This window comes from Apaloderma vittatum, unplaced genomic scaffold (genome assembly GCF_000703405.1).
Source record: "Apaloderma vittatum isolate BGI_N311 unplaced genomic scaffold, ASM70340v1 scaffold10884, whole genome shotgun sequence".
Taxonomy (NCBI): domain Eukaryota; kingdom Metazoa; phylum Chordata; class Aves; order Trogoniformes; family Trogonidae; genus Apaloderma; species Apaloderma vittatum.
The window spans coordinates 67,852-82,016 of NW_009713229.1; the positions used below are offsets into that span (position 1 = coordinate 67,852).

Here is a 14,165-nt window from a genome sequence, read left to right on the forward strand (position 1 = left end):
GCTGGCTGGATTAGCAGGCGTAGAACTGCTTATCCAGTAGCTTAGCTGATTTTTGTATTCTGCACCATGAAGTGAATAGAAACTGAGATGTGGAACTAACTGCTCCATCTCCCTCCTGTTCATCTGAGTTTTGGATTTTTACTTCTCTTTCTGATGTAGGGTGTATGTCTTACTTTCATGTGGTCTGATTGTCTTTTCAGGTGCACCAAGGTTCCTCGCTTGGATAGGGTGGCTGTATCCCCAGAAGTGTGTCAGGAGTATTTGGAGCACTCCTACCTTCCATGTGCTCCAGGTAAATTAGCAGAGAGTACTGCAGTGGATGAGGTATTTAGTTGCAGAGTGTGCACCACTGTGGCCCTTACCTAGAACACTAGATAGGAAAGTCACATTGCCATCTTCTGGGGATATAATAAATGAAATGGAGAAATGGAAACCTTGTGATGTTTGACATGTGTAGAGCTCTGCATCTGGGGCAAGATAACCCCATGCATCAGACCAGGCTGGGAGATTTTGATTGAGCAGCAGCCCTGGTATGAATTTGGGATTATAGCCAGTGCTAGGGTAAAGATGAGCTGACAGCGTGCTCTCCTGGCAGACAAGGCAAACCCTGACCCGGGCTGTATTAGGAACTGAATGGTCAGCCAAGCCTGGGGAGTTATTTTTCCCCTTCTCTTCAATGCTGATGAGGCCCTACCTGGACCCATCTTGGGTTCTCAGTTCAAGATGAATGTGGGGAAACTGGGGAGGTGCTAGCTGAGACTACCAAGATGGGGGCCTAGAGCATCATGTCTGTAAGGGGAGGGAGACTGGCATGGGTAGCCTGGCGAGAAGGAGGCACAGTCTTAGAAATGGCAAGCTGTAACTGCCTAGTGTCACTGGCATAGCATGGGTGAGGAGAGAGTTTTCAGCCTACTTTGAAAGCCTTCTACTAGGACAATAGGCTTACGGGGTTGTCGTGCCAGAGGAAGGTGCTGGTGGGAATGACTGTATTGTCTCTTCAGAGTGGATCCCGCTGTCCCGGATAGATGTCGCACTGGGTGTTGGAGAAACCTCCTGGCTTGTACACTGGGAGGTGAGACCTTTGTACAGCTTCACCAGGGATGACCTGAGGGAGGAGAAATCCATCGTCGTGCTAAGAAATAAGGCAGGGAATGAGCACGAGCATGTAGAATCACAGAAAACAGGACTGGGAGGGACCCTAATATTCGCATTCACCTTTTCCCTCCCCAGGGAAGGACCTGTTCCACCTAGTCTATCCCAGTCAGCAGAGCATCCTGCTTTCTGTCTTGTTCTTAATGCCTCACCTGATAGCAGTCTCTCCCCAGCAGTCTGCTCTAGCCCTTTACCACCCTCCACGTTTGGAAGCTTCCCTTGAAGCTTGATTTTGTCCTGCTCCCCCAGTGAATCATCACAAGGAGCAAAGGCAACCAGATATCTGGTTTAGTAAAAAGTGTTGATTTCAGGGAACTCTTCTAAACCACAACTTGGAATCTACATTCAGGGTCATTTCTATCACTTTTGTTTCTCCCATCCCACTCTCTCAGTAAAATAGCACAATTCTTTCTCAGTCTTAGCCTATGAGGGCTTCAGGGAATAGTCTTGGCATTCCTTGGGGCCCCAAGATGCCAAAGCAGCTAAGGTCTCATGTATTCTCCCACTGGGGAGTGACTTTGTCATCACTGTAAGGAAACAAAAGTTCCCATGAAACAAGTGGCTGCTGTGTTTAGAAGGACTGAACTTATCTTTCTTTCACTCTGAGCTAGACAGAAGGGCCCACCCCAAATCTGACTTCAGTTTGGAGGACAAACACCAATAGTGGGCCTTCTCCAGCATTCTAACACAAACAGCTTTGTTTTATTTCAACAGACCAATGTGTCCATTGATCTTGCCCAGACCTACACCCCTTGTTTCCAGACTCCTCACACTCCTCTCTGTCCCTGGTGATAGAGAGAATTAGCTGATGTTGTGCTTACTTCTTCAGCTTTTTCCTCTTCTGTATAAGCAGGTCTTCATTGCATTGGAAGAGGAGGCTATAGTGCGAGATGAAAACCCGGAGGCGCTGCACACACACTAGCAGCAGGTAATAGTCAGGATGCTCTTGCTCCGTGAACTTCAGGACATTCTGGGGCACAGAGGAGAGCAGACTGTTTGGAGGGTGTCCTAAGCCTTTCTGGGGAAAAGGTTCTACTGGGATCATGGATTAGTGCCCATGGCACTGCCCTGTGGGAGCCCAGTGGGAGGTCTTCTAGGCAGCACCAGTTTCTGAAGGACTTGGATGGTGCATGCCTCCTACTACTCCAGTGCAAATACACAACCACTGTAAGTGTAATCACGGAACGTGTGCATGATGCACCGATTGAGTTTAACGCTGGGTAAATAAATCAATCTCTTGTTTTCATAGGGCTTGCTTTCTGTGTCCAAAATGTTTTAGTGCAATTCAGATAACCCTTATGTGAAACAGAACCCTCTTTACCAGCAAGCTCTGTGTACAAAAGGTTGGGCCCTGGGTGCCTCCAGCCCTCTCAGGCTCTCAGCTAACAGGCATGTGTACCACTCAGCAAAGAGACCAGCTCTCTTAAAGGAGTTAGGTCAGGGCTCGCAGTAGATATGCCCTATCTCTGGCATCCTGTTTCCCCAGGGCAGCAGGGGTTTTGACTTCCCAGGAGGTTCTCAGGCTAAATGGAGGAATTGGCACATGGAAACAAGCTTCAGGTGAATGTGATTAAAATTAAGCCAGTCTCAGGTGGCTTTCCTTTTCAAAGCATTTTGTCAGAGAGCTCACTGGGTTAGCCAGAAGCCCTGTACCAGTACAGACCTGAATACCAGCTCTGAGTTAAAAGTCACATGTTGTGATAAGACAGTTTCCATCCTGGAACCCTACCTGTAGATGAATAAGGTATTCAGGAATTCGCTGGACTATATGGAAGAATAGAATGTAGAGATCAGACTTGATTTCTTCTTCTACCTGAAATACAGAAAGCAACTTCAGAGTCTCTCCTACCCATTAAATATGTCTGCTTTCAAATGGTTGTGCAATTTAATGAGTACTTATGCTGTAAGTAGTTACAACAGTTGACAGGAGCATGCCAGTCAAGTGGCAGTTGTGTGTAACAATACACTCGTCTTTATCTTGCTTCTGGAAGAGTTGTTTACAACTCCTTCCACCAGCAATATGAGTCCTAAGGATGTAGTTCCTTAGATTGGGGATTATCTATGAAGGATGCTCAGCCCAATGAAGTAAGGCTGTATGTTTAAAGTGCACTAGTTAAGTTTCACTGAAACAGTGAGTAGATGCAAGACCAGGCTGGGTGGGGCTTTGAGCAACCTGGTCTAGTGGGAGAGAGGTGTCCCTGCCCACAGCAGGGGACTGGAACTAGATGATCTTTAAGGTCCCTTCCAACCTTCACCATTCTATAATTCTATGCTGTTGTTCAGATGGTGCGTACCTCCTACTACTCTAGTGCAAATACAGAAGTAACCACTGTAAATGTAATCATGAAATGTGTGGGTGATGCACTGTTTGAGTTTAGCACTGGGTAAATAAATCAATCTCTTGTTTTCATAGCACTTGCTTTCTGTATGTATTGTTGTTCTTAGTTTAGATCTAAATGAATCAAACAAAGTGTGTTTGATTTCTAAATTAAGATCTCTTGGAAGTAAGCTAATGTGGTTTGGTTATTCCACTTTAAAACTACTTTTATATTTAACTTTCCTAGTTTAAACCAATAATCAAGGGTGTGAGACCAAATACCTGAAACTGAACAGCAGAGGCTGTTTTGTCTCTAAAGCACTTACAGCCTCACTCTTTGTCTCCCTGTTTATATGAGTTCTTCATTCCAGGAGACACAGGTCTGGATAGCATGTGCATAGGCAAGCTTTCAGGGAGGTTTGATCCGAGACATTATTTCATGTCACAGGAGAAGTATAGATTTGGTTACCCACAGTGATGGACACATTAAAGCTGCCTTTCATAGGTGCATATCAGCTATGGCAACGTTTGGCAAAGTGGCATTTGTTAACAGAACAAGTGGATGGGCAGAAAAGTCCTATCATGGGCAGGCATAACAGGAGGAGATCCAGGTTTGCATGTTGCCATTATATGTCTGTGAAGCTGGCAGAAGTTTACCTCCTTCAGGATCACCACATGGATCAGAGAGATGCATTCTGGTAGGTCCCTCAGGTAAGCAACATAGTAGTCCAGAAAATTATTCTTAAGAAAAGAAAAAAAGAAAAGAACAAAGAAACATCATAGAGACAGCCAGAACAAGAAACTCTTGATTGCCCACCATCTCTCCTGGGAGCTCATCAGTGCAGTATTGCTCCTAACTGTGTGAAGTTTTCAGGGCTTGGGACTTCTCAAGAAAGCCTGTTTAATAAAATGCATTCAGCTGTTGAGCACATCACATAAAGCTTTAGCGCAGATGGGAGGGGTAGTGATCTTAGGGAGGAAGAAGTTTTCCTAAAGCATCAGGTGAGCTTTTACACGTCCTTCCAGAGAGGTCGCACTGCTTGCCAAGGGTTGGGCAGACCTTCACTGCGAGAAGGAGGTGCTGTTGTACTTGGGGCTACAAACCATATAGGATAAGGGGCCTGCCCGGCCACTTGTGATAACTCAGAGCAAATTGTACTGGGGAAGAGCAGCGTAAGAAACATGCTCTTTTCACACCCTCACTGTGAATACAGACATGCAAGATGTCAAGGCTTAGGTGTGACTTTTACAACCAAGTCTAGGTCTCGTGCATTTATTACAGAGCTGTGCTATGTAGCTGCATGCCCCCAGGTGGCTCTGGTATGTGGGCTCCCCTCCCAACCAAGTACTACAACAAAGGTGCTATCATGCACGGGGACTCTGCTCAAAGGAGACCTGAGCCACAGCTTCACAGCACAGCCCCTCTGCTGAAAGGGGTGTTAGCCCACTTGCAGGCCATCAGCACAACATGAGTCATAGCAGAAGAGTCCAGAGAGGTCTGTAACATACCTCATCATTTGTTAACTTCAGGAAGATGTCTCCTAGGATCCCTTGTCGAGGCCAGCTCAGGACTCGCTCTTGTAGGGCGTGAAGTAAGTCAACATGTTGCTGGACCAGGTAGCGCAAAGAATTGGGGAAGAAACTGAGGGGAAATAATATCAGAGTGGTTACACAGAGGAAGAGCTCAGCCCTAATTGTGTACTGCTGAAGTGTGCATTCATGGGTGGTCAGCACAGGCTTACTTTAAGCGTAGGTATTATTAAATGCTTTTATTGGAGTCCTGGCTGCATCAGAGAGCCTTGCTTTGGCTGCTGTGTACATGCAGGTAGGCTCTCCAGTAGGCTATTAGTACAGTGTTTTGAAGGTTTCTTAGGCTGACTCTCCAGTGTGTTGTGTAGCTGACCAGAATCTGCAGAACTAAGAAGCCCCAAGGCAATGCTGCTGTGGCTAATTAAGCAGAACCATGGTCCTGAGCCATCCCATAGAGTGCTTGGAGGAGAGCTACCCAGCTTTGTATGTTGTCTCATTTGTTGGGCCCTTTAACAAGCCAACCCTGGGATACAGGGCTGTTCAAAATGTGCTACTCCCTTTCTGTTTTTTCATGCTGATTTCATCCAGAATCACAATGTCACAGGGAAAAAGAGTAAAAATTAAAACTCACTTTGTAGAATCTTGCTTTAATTAGAACTGTATGTGTCATGTAACTGCTTAAATGAGTCCACATCAACCCATATGTCCCACAGTGGACTTCTGTCAAATAGCTTCTTGGACGTGGGACTCCTAAGGATAGTGGAAAGAGCCAAAAAAAGAAAGAGCTAGAAGGGACTGAGCTCCCCAGATGTGCTTAGGGGCTCAGAACTGTGAGGCCAAAGCTGAGTGAATAGGGAGAGCTGCAGGAGCTATCCTGCTCTGCGATCTATGACAACTGCCATAGGGTATGACCTTTGCAAAGGGCTGGGTTTAACTGCTGAGTTGAGTCAGTCCCACTGGTCTTGTATCTGTGTATCTGTGTGTAAGTATATGTGTATGTCTGTATATATCAATACCCGATGAATGATAACCACTAGCGGGGGACTTCTGCCCACAGCAGCTTCTAGAGCTGGAGCTATGGACTAGGAGAAGCAGGCAGTGAATGCACAAATCTTTGTTCCCAGCCAGACAGGAGGCATGCAAAAAGAACAGGAGACTGGTGGGAGTCAGAAGTTCTGAGACTGACATGAAGTAGTTTTGAAATGGTTCGGGATGCAAGGTGGACAAGGTGTAAGGACAGACAGGGAAGTCTTTAATCACTGCAAAACCTTCTAGTGCCTCTAGTTTTCAACTAGAAATAAGCTCTAAGTGTTCAAATATCTCTGTGTGGATGAAAGAAAAGTGGAAGAGAAGATGATGCAGAAAGAATATTGACTGAAGAAAATGCCCCCAAAAACCACACTGAATCAAATACCTTCTCTCTTTGGTGCTCCTTTTCACATCTGGCCCTTGCAACGTGGCCTTGATCTTCAGGATCAGGGAAAGGTTGATGACGTATTTCCTTTCTGACTCCAGCAGCTCCAAAGCTATGTTCTGCCTCTTGGCTTCCAGAAGGTAATGGTTAAGTTTAAAAACAAGAAAGTGCAGACCACAAGGGCAGCCTCACAAAAGGAGAAACTTCTGAAAAGTGACTTTTTTTTTGAAAAGTTATTTTTGTGTCTACTTTCCTCAAAATAAAAAATTGTAGCCTGATGCTACAGTATGTCCCAGACATGACTGGAGCCACAGTTTGCCAAGAAAACTCCAAAGCAAATGTGTTTTTCCCTATGAATACCGTTATTTTCTATTAATAATAAAACAAGCGTTGAAGGCAAAGCAACACATGGCAGGGATTCATGTTTCGTGCAGAATGAGAAGTTGTATTTTTCACCCACTTAAGCAATTACACCATCATAATCCCATCAGTACTCTGAACCTGCCAGGTCTTGGAAAGGAGAATGGGTGTTCTGGGTGCAGAGTGATTCTGTCAATGGCACAGACCAGCAAATACAAAGGTCAGAAGTCTTGGAGACTGAGGCCCCAAGACATTTCCCCTAGCAGGAAAAACTGGCTTGTGTGTAGAAGCTGATTACCAGCAAGCTCATGCTAGATGTGAATGCAGCTTTGAGCCTCTCTACCCAGTTTTCCACTCTGTCCTTACCAGCCAAAGAGGGTTCACATATAATGTTGTCTGCTGAGCTGTATCTGCTTTGGCCCATGTCTTTCCCTCTCTCCGGTGGCTCTTTGGAAATGTATTCATCTCCCCAGTCCTTGGTGTCCTTGGGCTGCTTCCACACTGTTGATGGCAGATGCACTTTTGACTGCCCCTCTGTTGACAAGGAAGGCTTGAGGCTATCATCTGTCTCTATGGCTGCTCCTGCAATGACAAACAGCTCTATGGAACCTGCCTTTAGGTTGACAGGTTATGCTGCAGCAAGCAGCTAATCTGTATTATCATGCATTCAAAGTACTGGAAGGAGAATTCGAAGCATCCTCTGTGCTTCACAGAGTAGCCTTGCAGAGTTAATTCACAAACAGAAGTGCAGTTGGCAAGCACTTTGGCAGAACAAGGTTTGCACTCCTCCAGCATTCATTTTCAGGTCAAATAAGGTCCAAAATTAGACACACGTTAGAAAGGAAAAAAACAAGGCTAAGTATGGTTGCACTTCAAGGTTTTGGGACATTTCAGGACTTGGTGATATGACACTTATTGACAGGTATTACAGAAACAAAGTATTATTATAATTTGATTTACATGCCATTTTCAATGGATGTAAGCTGTCATGGCTCTTAAAATTTTTGTCAGTGTGATGTGATTATACAGCAGCAGGGGACTGATAGTCTGAGGCTATGAAATCACAGAGAAGGTAGGGGAGAGTGCAGGTGTGACAGAGCCATTGGGCTTTAATTGCTTTAATGCATTATTATCTTAGAATTTGGGTTGCAAGGAACCATTTTTCAGTAGCTTTTATTCTCTCTTTTTTTTTTTTCCCCCCAAGTGGATTCAAGCAAAAAAGGTATCCAGAACAATGAGTGCTTCTAGTGAACAGTGCAGACACCTAAAGGTTGTTCTCATGTGTCCTTTTCCTGGCCAAGTTCTTTAGTGTCATAGAATCACAGAAGGTGCTGGGCTGGAAGGGACCTTTAAAGGTCATCTAGTTCAACCCCCCCTGCAGTGAGCAGGGACAGTGTGCCCTGACTCTACCCTTCTTTTCTGACCAATTTTTATTTTTGCCAAAAATCCTTCTCATTTACTATTCAGACATGTCTAAAATGAATCTGAAAGCTGGTGGGCAAATAAACAGCTCACCAGTTCTACTGGTGTGTAGTCACTGCAAAGACCATCTCTTCCCAAGTGGCAAAATGTCGCTCTCATTATTCTTTGCCACATCTGTAAGCCTCACTTCTTCCTTACTTCAAAAGCACTTGGAACCTGCGAAAGCAGCAGCAGAAAGGCCTTCCATGTCAAATAGCAATCCTTTGCATTGTTTGTCAGGTATTAGACACTTCAGGGATGCAGGTTTGCCCTCATATCTCCACTGCAAGTATGAAAACAGAGGTACGTGGCAAAGTGAAAGACATTCCTGTGAAATGCATCCCCTGAAAGCATTTCTTTAATGTAGTAAAGCAAGCACTCTAACTGAGTCATTGTCCTGCTGTTTTTTGACAGTTTAATATTTTCCTACCTGGCCCTGCTACGACTTTCACACTTCCTTCTCCCATTGGCATGATCCTGGTGTCGGACACTGTTGAAGAACAAAGGCAAACTTTACAAGAGAAGACAGCTGTAGAGCAGGCTTCCTCCTGCTTCTTCCAGGCTTCCATGTTTAGAACCTCCAGTTTCTCAAATTTTTGCTATGGAAACACCTCTTTTAGATACTTCACTAAGGAGGATCTTTGATGTTGTGGCTCTTGATGTGGTCTTTGTTTCAGTAGCAGCTACAGGCAGGCTAACATGGGGGTCCCTGTTACGCTTGGTGCTGTATCAGCGTATATATGGGTGGAAAGGAGCTTATTGAAGAGTAGAGGGGTGAGATGACTGGAAAGAAAGGGGCAGAGGGAAAGTGGATGAGAGAAGTGGATGTTCAAGAGGAATGTGAGAGAGAGGGCTAACATACCACCTCAGAGTAGGGCAGCGAGAGCCATGACTAGCCAGATTCTGAGCAGAATAGAGTAGAAAACAGCACATGGTTTTCATCCAGTCTCTGCCTTTGTTGACATTTTAAATATATATGTTTTTAGCATCTTCCTATCTGAACAGCAAGAGAGTAATAGAACAGTTTAGATCCCTAAAGTTAATTAAAGGAAAAAAGGCTGTGGTCTATGATCTTTGCTTTGATTCGAACCTTACACATGTTTGGCAGTTGACAGTGTTTTCCTGGTCAAGGTGTAACCCTAACACCATGGGTTTAGCAGTTTCTGCCGCTAATTAGGGGCAGTGATTCTTCTAGCACTGTGTATATGCAAGGAGCAGTAACACTAGTAGCCTAGTGTGTTTATGTACAACCTCCCATGTCCACTTATCAAATCACCAGTATAGCCCCTTAATGACACCAGGTGTTCTTTGTCAGCCCAATCCGTGTGATCTTACGTTCTATGCCCTGCTCCCTTACATGGAAACAAATCCACAGCTCGTGGTACTTTTATCAGGGTGTCCTGCTTGGCTCTGTCTGTGCCCCTAGCAGGCACAGAGAAAAAGGTCCAGCCTGCTTACGTTTCCTTGGAGGATGCAAGTAATGGCTTTTGAACAGCGTTCACAGAACAGCATCTCCTGAAGCCAGGCCAGCACCGAGGCTGCTATCTCGAGACACCGTGCTGAGGTGCATGCACAGAGCCAGGAGCAGTGCTGCCGAGGGGAGCGCCCCTGTTCTTTTTGTGCTGCTGGCACCTGAGGAAAAATTGGTGTCTTCTTAGACTCATGACCTTTTTCTGGTTTTTGTTTTGTTTTTTTTTCCTTGAGGAAGGCATGGCATTTGCCTACTCTATTTCCTACCTTTTTCATAAGTCACATTGTGTAAAAGACTTGTAAAATCTTCATTGATCAGCACAGGTTCTGGGAGGTTAATGGATCGAAATGGGCTGCCCTGGAGAGGTGTAGGCACTGTCTGTGACCCATGATCATCCTTCTGTGCTCTTCTGTATAAATACAAAGAATGAGACAGTTTGAAAGTTTGAATCACAGAATCACAGAATCACAGAATCATTATGGTTGGAAAGGACCTCCAGGGTCATCAAGTCCAACCTTTTTCCCAGCATTTCTCTAACCATTACACCATATCCTCAAGCGCCACATCTATTCGTTCTTTAAACACCTCCAGGGATGGCGACTCCACCACCTCCCTGGGCAGCCTGTTCCAGTGCCTAACTACCCTCTCAGTGAAGAATTTCTTCCTAATATCTAATCTAAACCTCCCCTGGCGCAACTTGAGGCCATTGAGGTTAAGCTCTTACACTGCAATTGTGGCAGATACCAGCGTAAGTACAAGCACAGAGTCAGAAGTAGGACAACATCAGCAGAGACCAGGAAAGAAGTTGGCTTTGATGCAGTTCATGAGCAACGTTCTGGAAGTAACTTCTGCTGGCTTTAGGAAAAGGTTATTTCAGATCTCTTCTTCTGCAGAGCATATTTCATCTAATTAAATGGTTTAATTAGCTAAGGGACTATCCTAGATCTGCAGAGTGTTTGCATCAAGGCAGCTGTACATTCATCATCAAAACTGTTTTCAGAAGGAGGCTAATCAGGGCTGAGGTAGGTGAGCCGTCTGCTTCCTCATAGCAACAGTGTGGCCCAGCAGTGGGCAAGCATGCTCCTGCACAACTCTGTTCAGAGAAGAAAAGGCTGGTGACAGGAAAGAAGAGCGTAACTGCACCATCAGAAGCCTACTGAGTCCTGCATGCTTGAAAGGGGGAATACAGTGCTATTGTCTGGATGGGGGTGGCTTAGCAATAGCTTGTAATGGTGAAGGCTCCTGACTTTCAACAATATTCCTGCCCAAATGTGTCTCTAGCAGGTTTGTGTGCTTCAGGAAGCCCTAGTTTCCCTGAGAGCTGCTGGGGTCATTTTGTTGTTGGAATCCCAGTTGGTGTTTTTCTGCTGTGTTTGCATGAGTCTGAAAGTCTGGGGCTAGAGCTGAAGGCTAGAGCTTCTAGGAATAATCAGGGTTGATACACACATCCAGCCAGGAAGAGGTTAAGAAATTAAGCTATAAGGAAATGAACAAAATGGACAGCACTGCTAATTAGCACTTCTGGAGCCCTGGAGTTTGGGCCCTTACTTAGCTTTCATTTTCCGTGATTCCCGTCGCTTCTCTTGCTGCAGCTGCTCAATTTTCTGTTGCATTTCCTCCTGCTTGGCACTGATTTCTTCAATCATTGACTTTGCATCGCTGAGCTCCTCCTGAGAAATAGGCAAAAGTACAGCATTTCCAGGGTGCCCATCAGCCTTACATAGCACAGCTTTGTAAGGCTGGCTATTGTGCACTAGAGAAGCTTCAAGGGTGCTGTGGAGAGCGGCTCTGTGGTTAGACACTTCCTTTGCAAGTCCACTGTGTGTAGTATGTGCACAGCATGGCAATCCCTAATTCAGCTACCAGTGCCTTAACCATGTGATGTCACATGGTTAAGGCAGTGTTGGGAGATGGAGAAACAGGGCTTCATCAACCACCAGCTGAAAGCACTGGGAGGGCTCCAAATGGTATTGCATTTGGAGATGGGCCTGAGGAAGCATGATTTCCTCTGCAGTTCTCCAGCATTGAGTGCATGTTGCACTCAGTTCAGATCCTAGAGTGATCACTCACATGTGTAAGCTTTCGCCAGTCAGGCCTCAGAGTTGTCTTTTTAGCCTGGTTTACTAAGACTATGAGGCCCTTCATAATCTCCCTGACTGCACATCCTCCCTCAGGCAGTTTCAACCAAGCCTTACTCAGATGCAGAGCTCTCTGGTGCATGAAGTTCCTGCAGGTTTCATCAGTGTGAGCAGCAGGATGGAGGAGGGAGACTCAAGAGTTCCTTGTAAATTGAAGGAGAAGGATTGAACAGTCAACGTGGACACAAGGCGAAGGGAGACATGCCTTTACCCCTGCTGGTGCTTGCATAATTTCTTCTATCTGGATTTTAAAACCCCTTTTTCTGGATAACCGTGACTCTGGTTGCTTTGAGACCTCTGTCATGTGCCCCTAAATTTCTTGTCTCCCTTGCTCATCTGGGACCCCTCTGGAGCTCATCAGGGCTCCTTCTGTCCAGTGCCATCCATCTCTCCCTGTCACAAGGTCAGCTTTTCCAGTAAGCAGCCCTCTCTAACTTAACAAGGTATTATTGACTCAGCAAAACCCCATGGGGAAAATTTACTATAAACACAATACAAGAGTTCCTCTGCCTGCCTCCTCACAGGCTGTCGTCCAATTTCTGCATGAAGACACTGGCTGGTTTAAAGTGTACATCAGTCCTTCTTGCTAGGCTCTCTCTCCAGTCCTTTGTCTTGGACCGGATCAAACCAGGCAACATTTCCTCTCGGCCTTGTGGGAATGCGACTTAAAAAGGCTTTAGGGTTTTGTGTTAATTCCCTGCTCCCCAGCAGCTTTCATTCCTGTAGGAAATGCAGGAGGCCTGACCCAGGGAGAGGTATGGCACAGTGGTCCAGCAGCAGCCTGTGAACAGGCCATATCCCCGTTGCATGTGCAGCCTAGAGCAAGGCTTGCTTTTGCCCAGGGTAGCTCACAGGACTGCCTCGTGGCCCATCAAGAAGTCTAAAAAGGCCAGGGCGTGGGTTACATTTGGGTTGGAATAGTCAGGGGAGACACAAAGTCAAAGGAAGTACACCTTTGCAAGCAGGAAGGATTGATGGAGGCAGGGGAGTGCTGTCTGATGGCACCCAAGCTAATGTGGCAGCTATGCAGTCTCCCTACAGGTCACACACCTACCTTGAACGTGTTGAGGGAATTCTTCATCTCCGCCACTTTCTCTTCCATGGCACAGCGGCAGCTCTTGACCTTCTCCTCCAGGGCGTACTCACCATGCTGGATTCGTGACAGCTCCTGCATTGCTTCTGTGAAACCAGCCTTCAACTCAGAGGCTAATGCCTGCAACTAGAGCAACCACAAACATGGTGGGTTCAGTCCCTCCCAGATGCAGGTGACTACGTCCCCAGGGGTCACCCATGGTTCAAAATGGTATGAAGGTTGGGTGTAACCCATCTGTGAGGTGCTGTCCTCTTTCTCCTCCTCCTGTCATGGCTGGGAGACATGGGAGAGGTGTGGCCCCTCCTGCAGCCTCAGTACAGGGTAGATGGTGTTTTTCTTGGGCAGTCAGTGTGGCCCTTTTAAGACTTAATTTTTCCAGGCTCCCTGGCAGTTTGCAGCCTGTCAGTCTGTAGAAGGAGAGGACAGCCTAAAAAATGCCAGAAAGGTTTGCAATAACCACAGCCAGATTATCAATCCCCAAAGCAGCTGAGCAGTCAAGAACATGTCCGTTTTGGATAAGCTCTGTCCTTGGTCAGCGGGCTCTTTCCAGGGAAGGAGGCACTTCTAATTTGTGATGGGGAGGCTGTCTCCTGGCATACACTGTGGCCACTCTCCCTGTCTTCTTGTCCCTAGAGGCCCTAGTGCTGCTGGAAGAGCTCACAACCTAAGCTGGAGACAGACCGGGGCAAGCCAGGCTGGCATAGCGAGTAGACAAGGCAGGTGTGGAGGTGGGCAGTGAGGGGGTGTAAGCAGCTTGCGGAGGACTAAGCAGGGACACCCTCTTTGGGGGCAGCTTGGACTGGTGACCCTGAACTCTGCCCCCACTGCTGTGAGCAAGGCGCTCATTCTGCCTGCACAAAGCCCGCAGCGAGGTCGCGGCCCAAGGCGCTTCGGTACCAGTGGTTTTTACCTTTACAACAGAAATTCGGCCTAACATCTGGTTTTAAACTGAGTCCAAAACTGGAGCACTGATGGTAAGAGGACAGCCACCCCGGGGAACTCAGGCGCTTGAGTCCTGTAAATGGAGCAGAGATGGCTTCCGATACCTTGGGGCAATGGCATGCACCATCCTCCTCTGATCAAGACTGGCAGTGTCTTTACAGAGGACGTCTACCTGACATCCCCACTCCTACCCCAGTGCTTACCCCACAGCCCCCAGTCTGATCTGACCGGATGTATGTTCCAAGAGCTGCCTGGGTAGGAGGAGAAGCACTGATGAGAACTGGGAC

At 46.5% G+C, this 14,165-nt stretch overlaps 1 protein-coding gene across 1 annotated transcript in view; it reads right to left on the reverse strand.

The window, feature by feature from the left end:
* Positions 1–13,873, reverse strand: part of ARHGEF33 (Rho guanine nucleotide exchange factor (GEF) 33) — a 16,735-nt gene extending 2,862 nt beyond the window's left edge. The window contains exons 1-12 of the mRNA XM_009868293.1: positions 13,847–13,873; positions 12,898–13,062; positions 11,254–11,375; positions 9,972–10,114; positions 8,665–8,724; positions 7,140–7,355; positions 6,414–6,543; positions 4,979–5,111; positions 4,127–4,210; positions 2,882–2,965; positions 1,974–2,122; positions 947–1,105 (exon numbers count right to left, since the gene is read on the reverse strand). Of these exons, the coding sequence (XP_009866595.1) occupies positions 947–1,105; positions 1,974–2,122; positions 2,882–2,965; positions 4,127–4,210; positions 4,979–5,111; positions 6,414–6,543; positions 7,140–7,355; positions 8,665–8,724; positions 9,972–10,114; positions 11,254–11,375; positions 12,898–13,062; positions 13,847–13,873 (1,472 nt within the window). The remainder of the gene's footprint in view (positions 1–946; positions 1,106–1,973; positions 2,123–2,881; positions 2,966–4,126; positions 4,211–4,978; positions 5,112–6,413; positions 6,544–7,139; positions 7,356–8,664; positions 8,725–9,971; positions 10,115–11,253; positions 11,376–12,897; positions 13,063–13,846) is intronic.
* Positions 13,874–14,165: the final 292 nt, after the last annotated feature.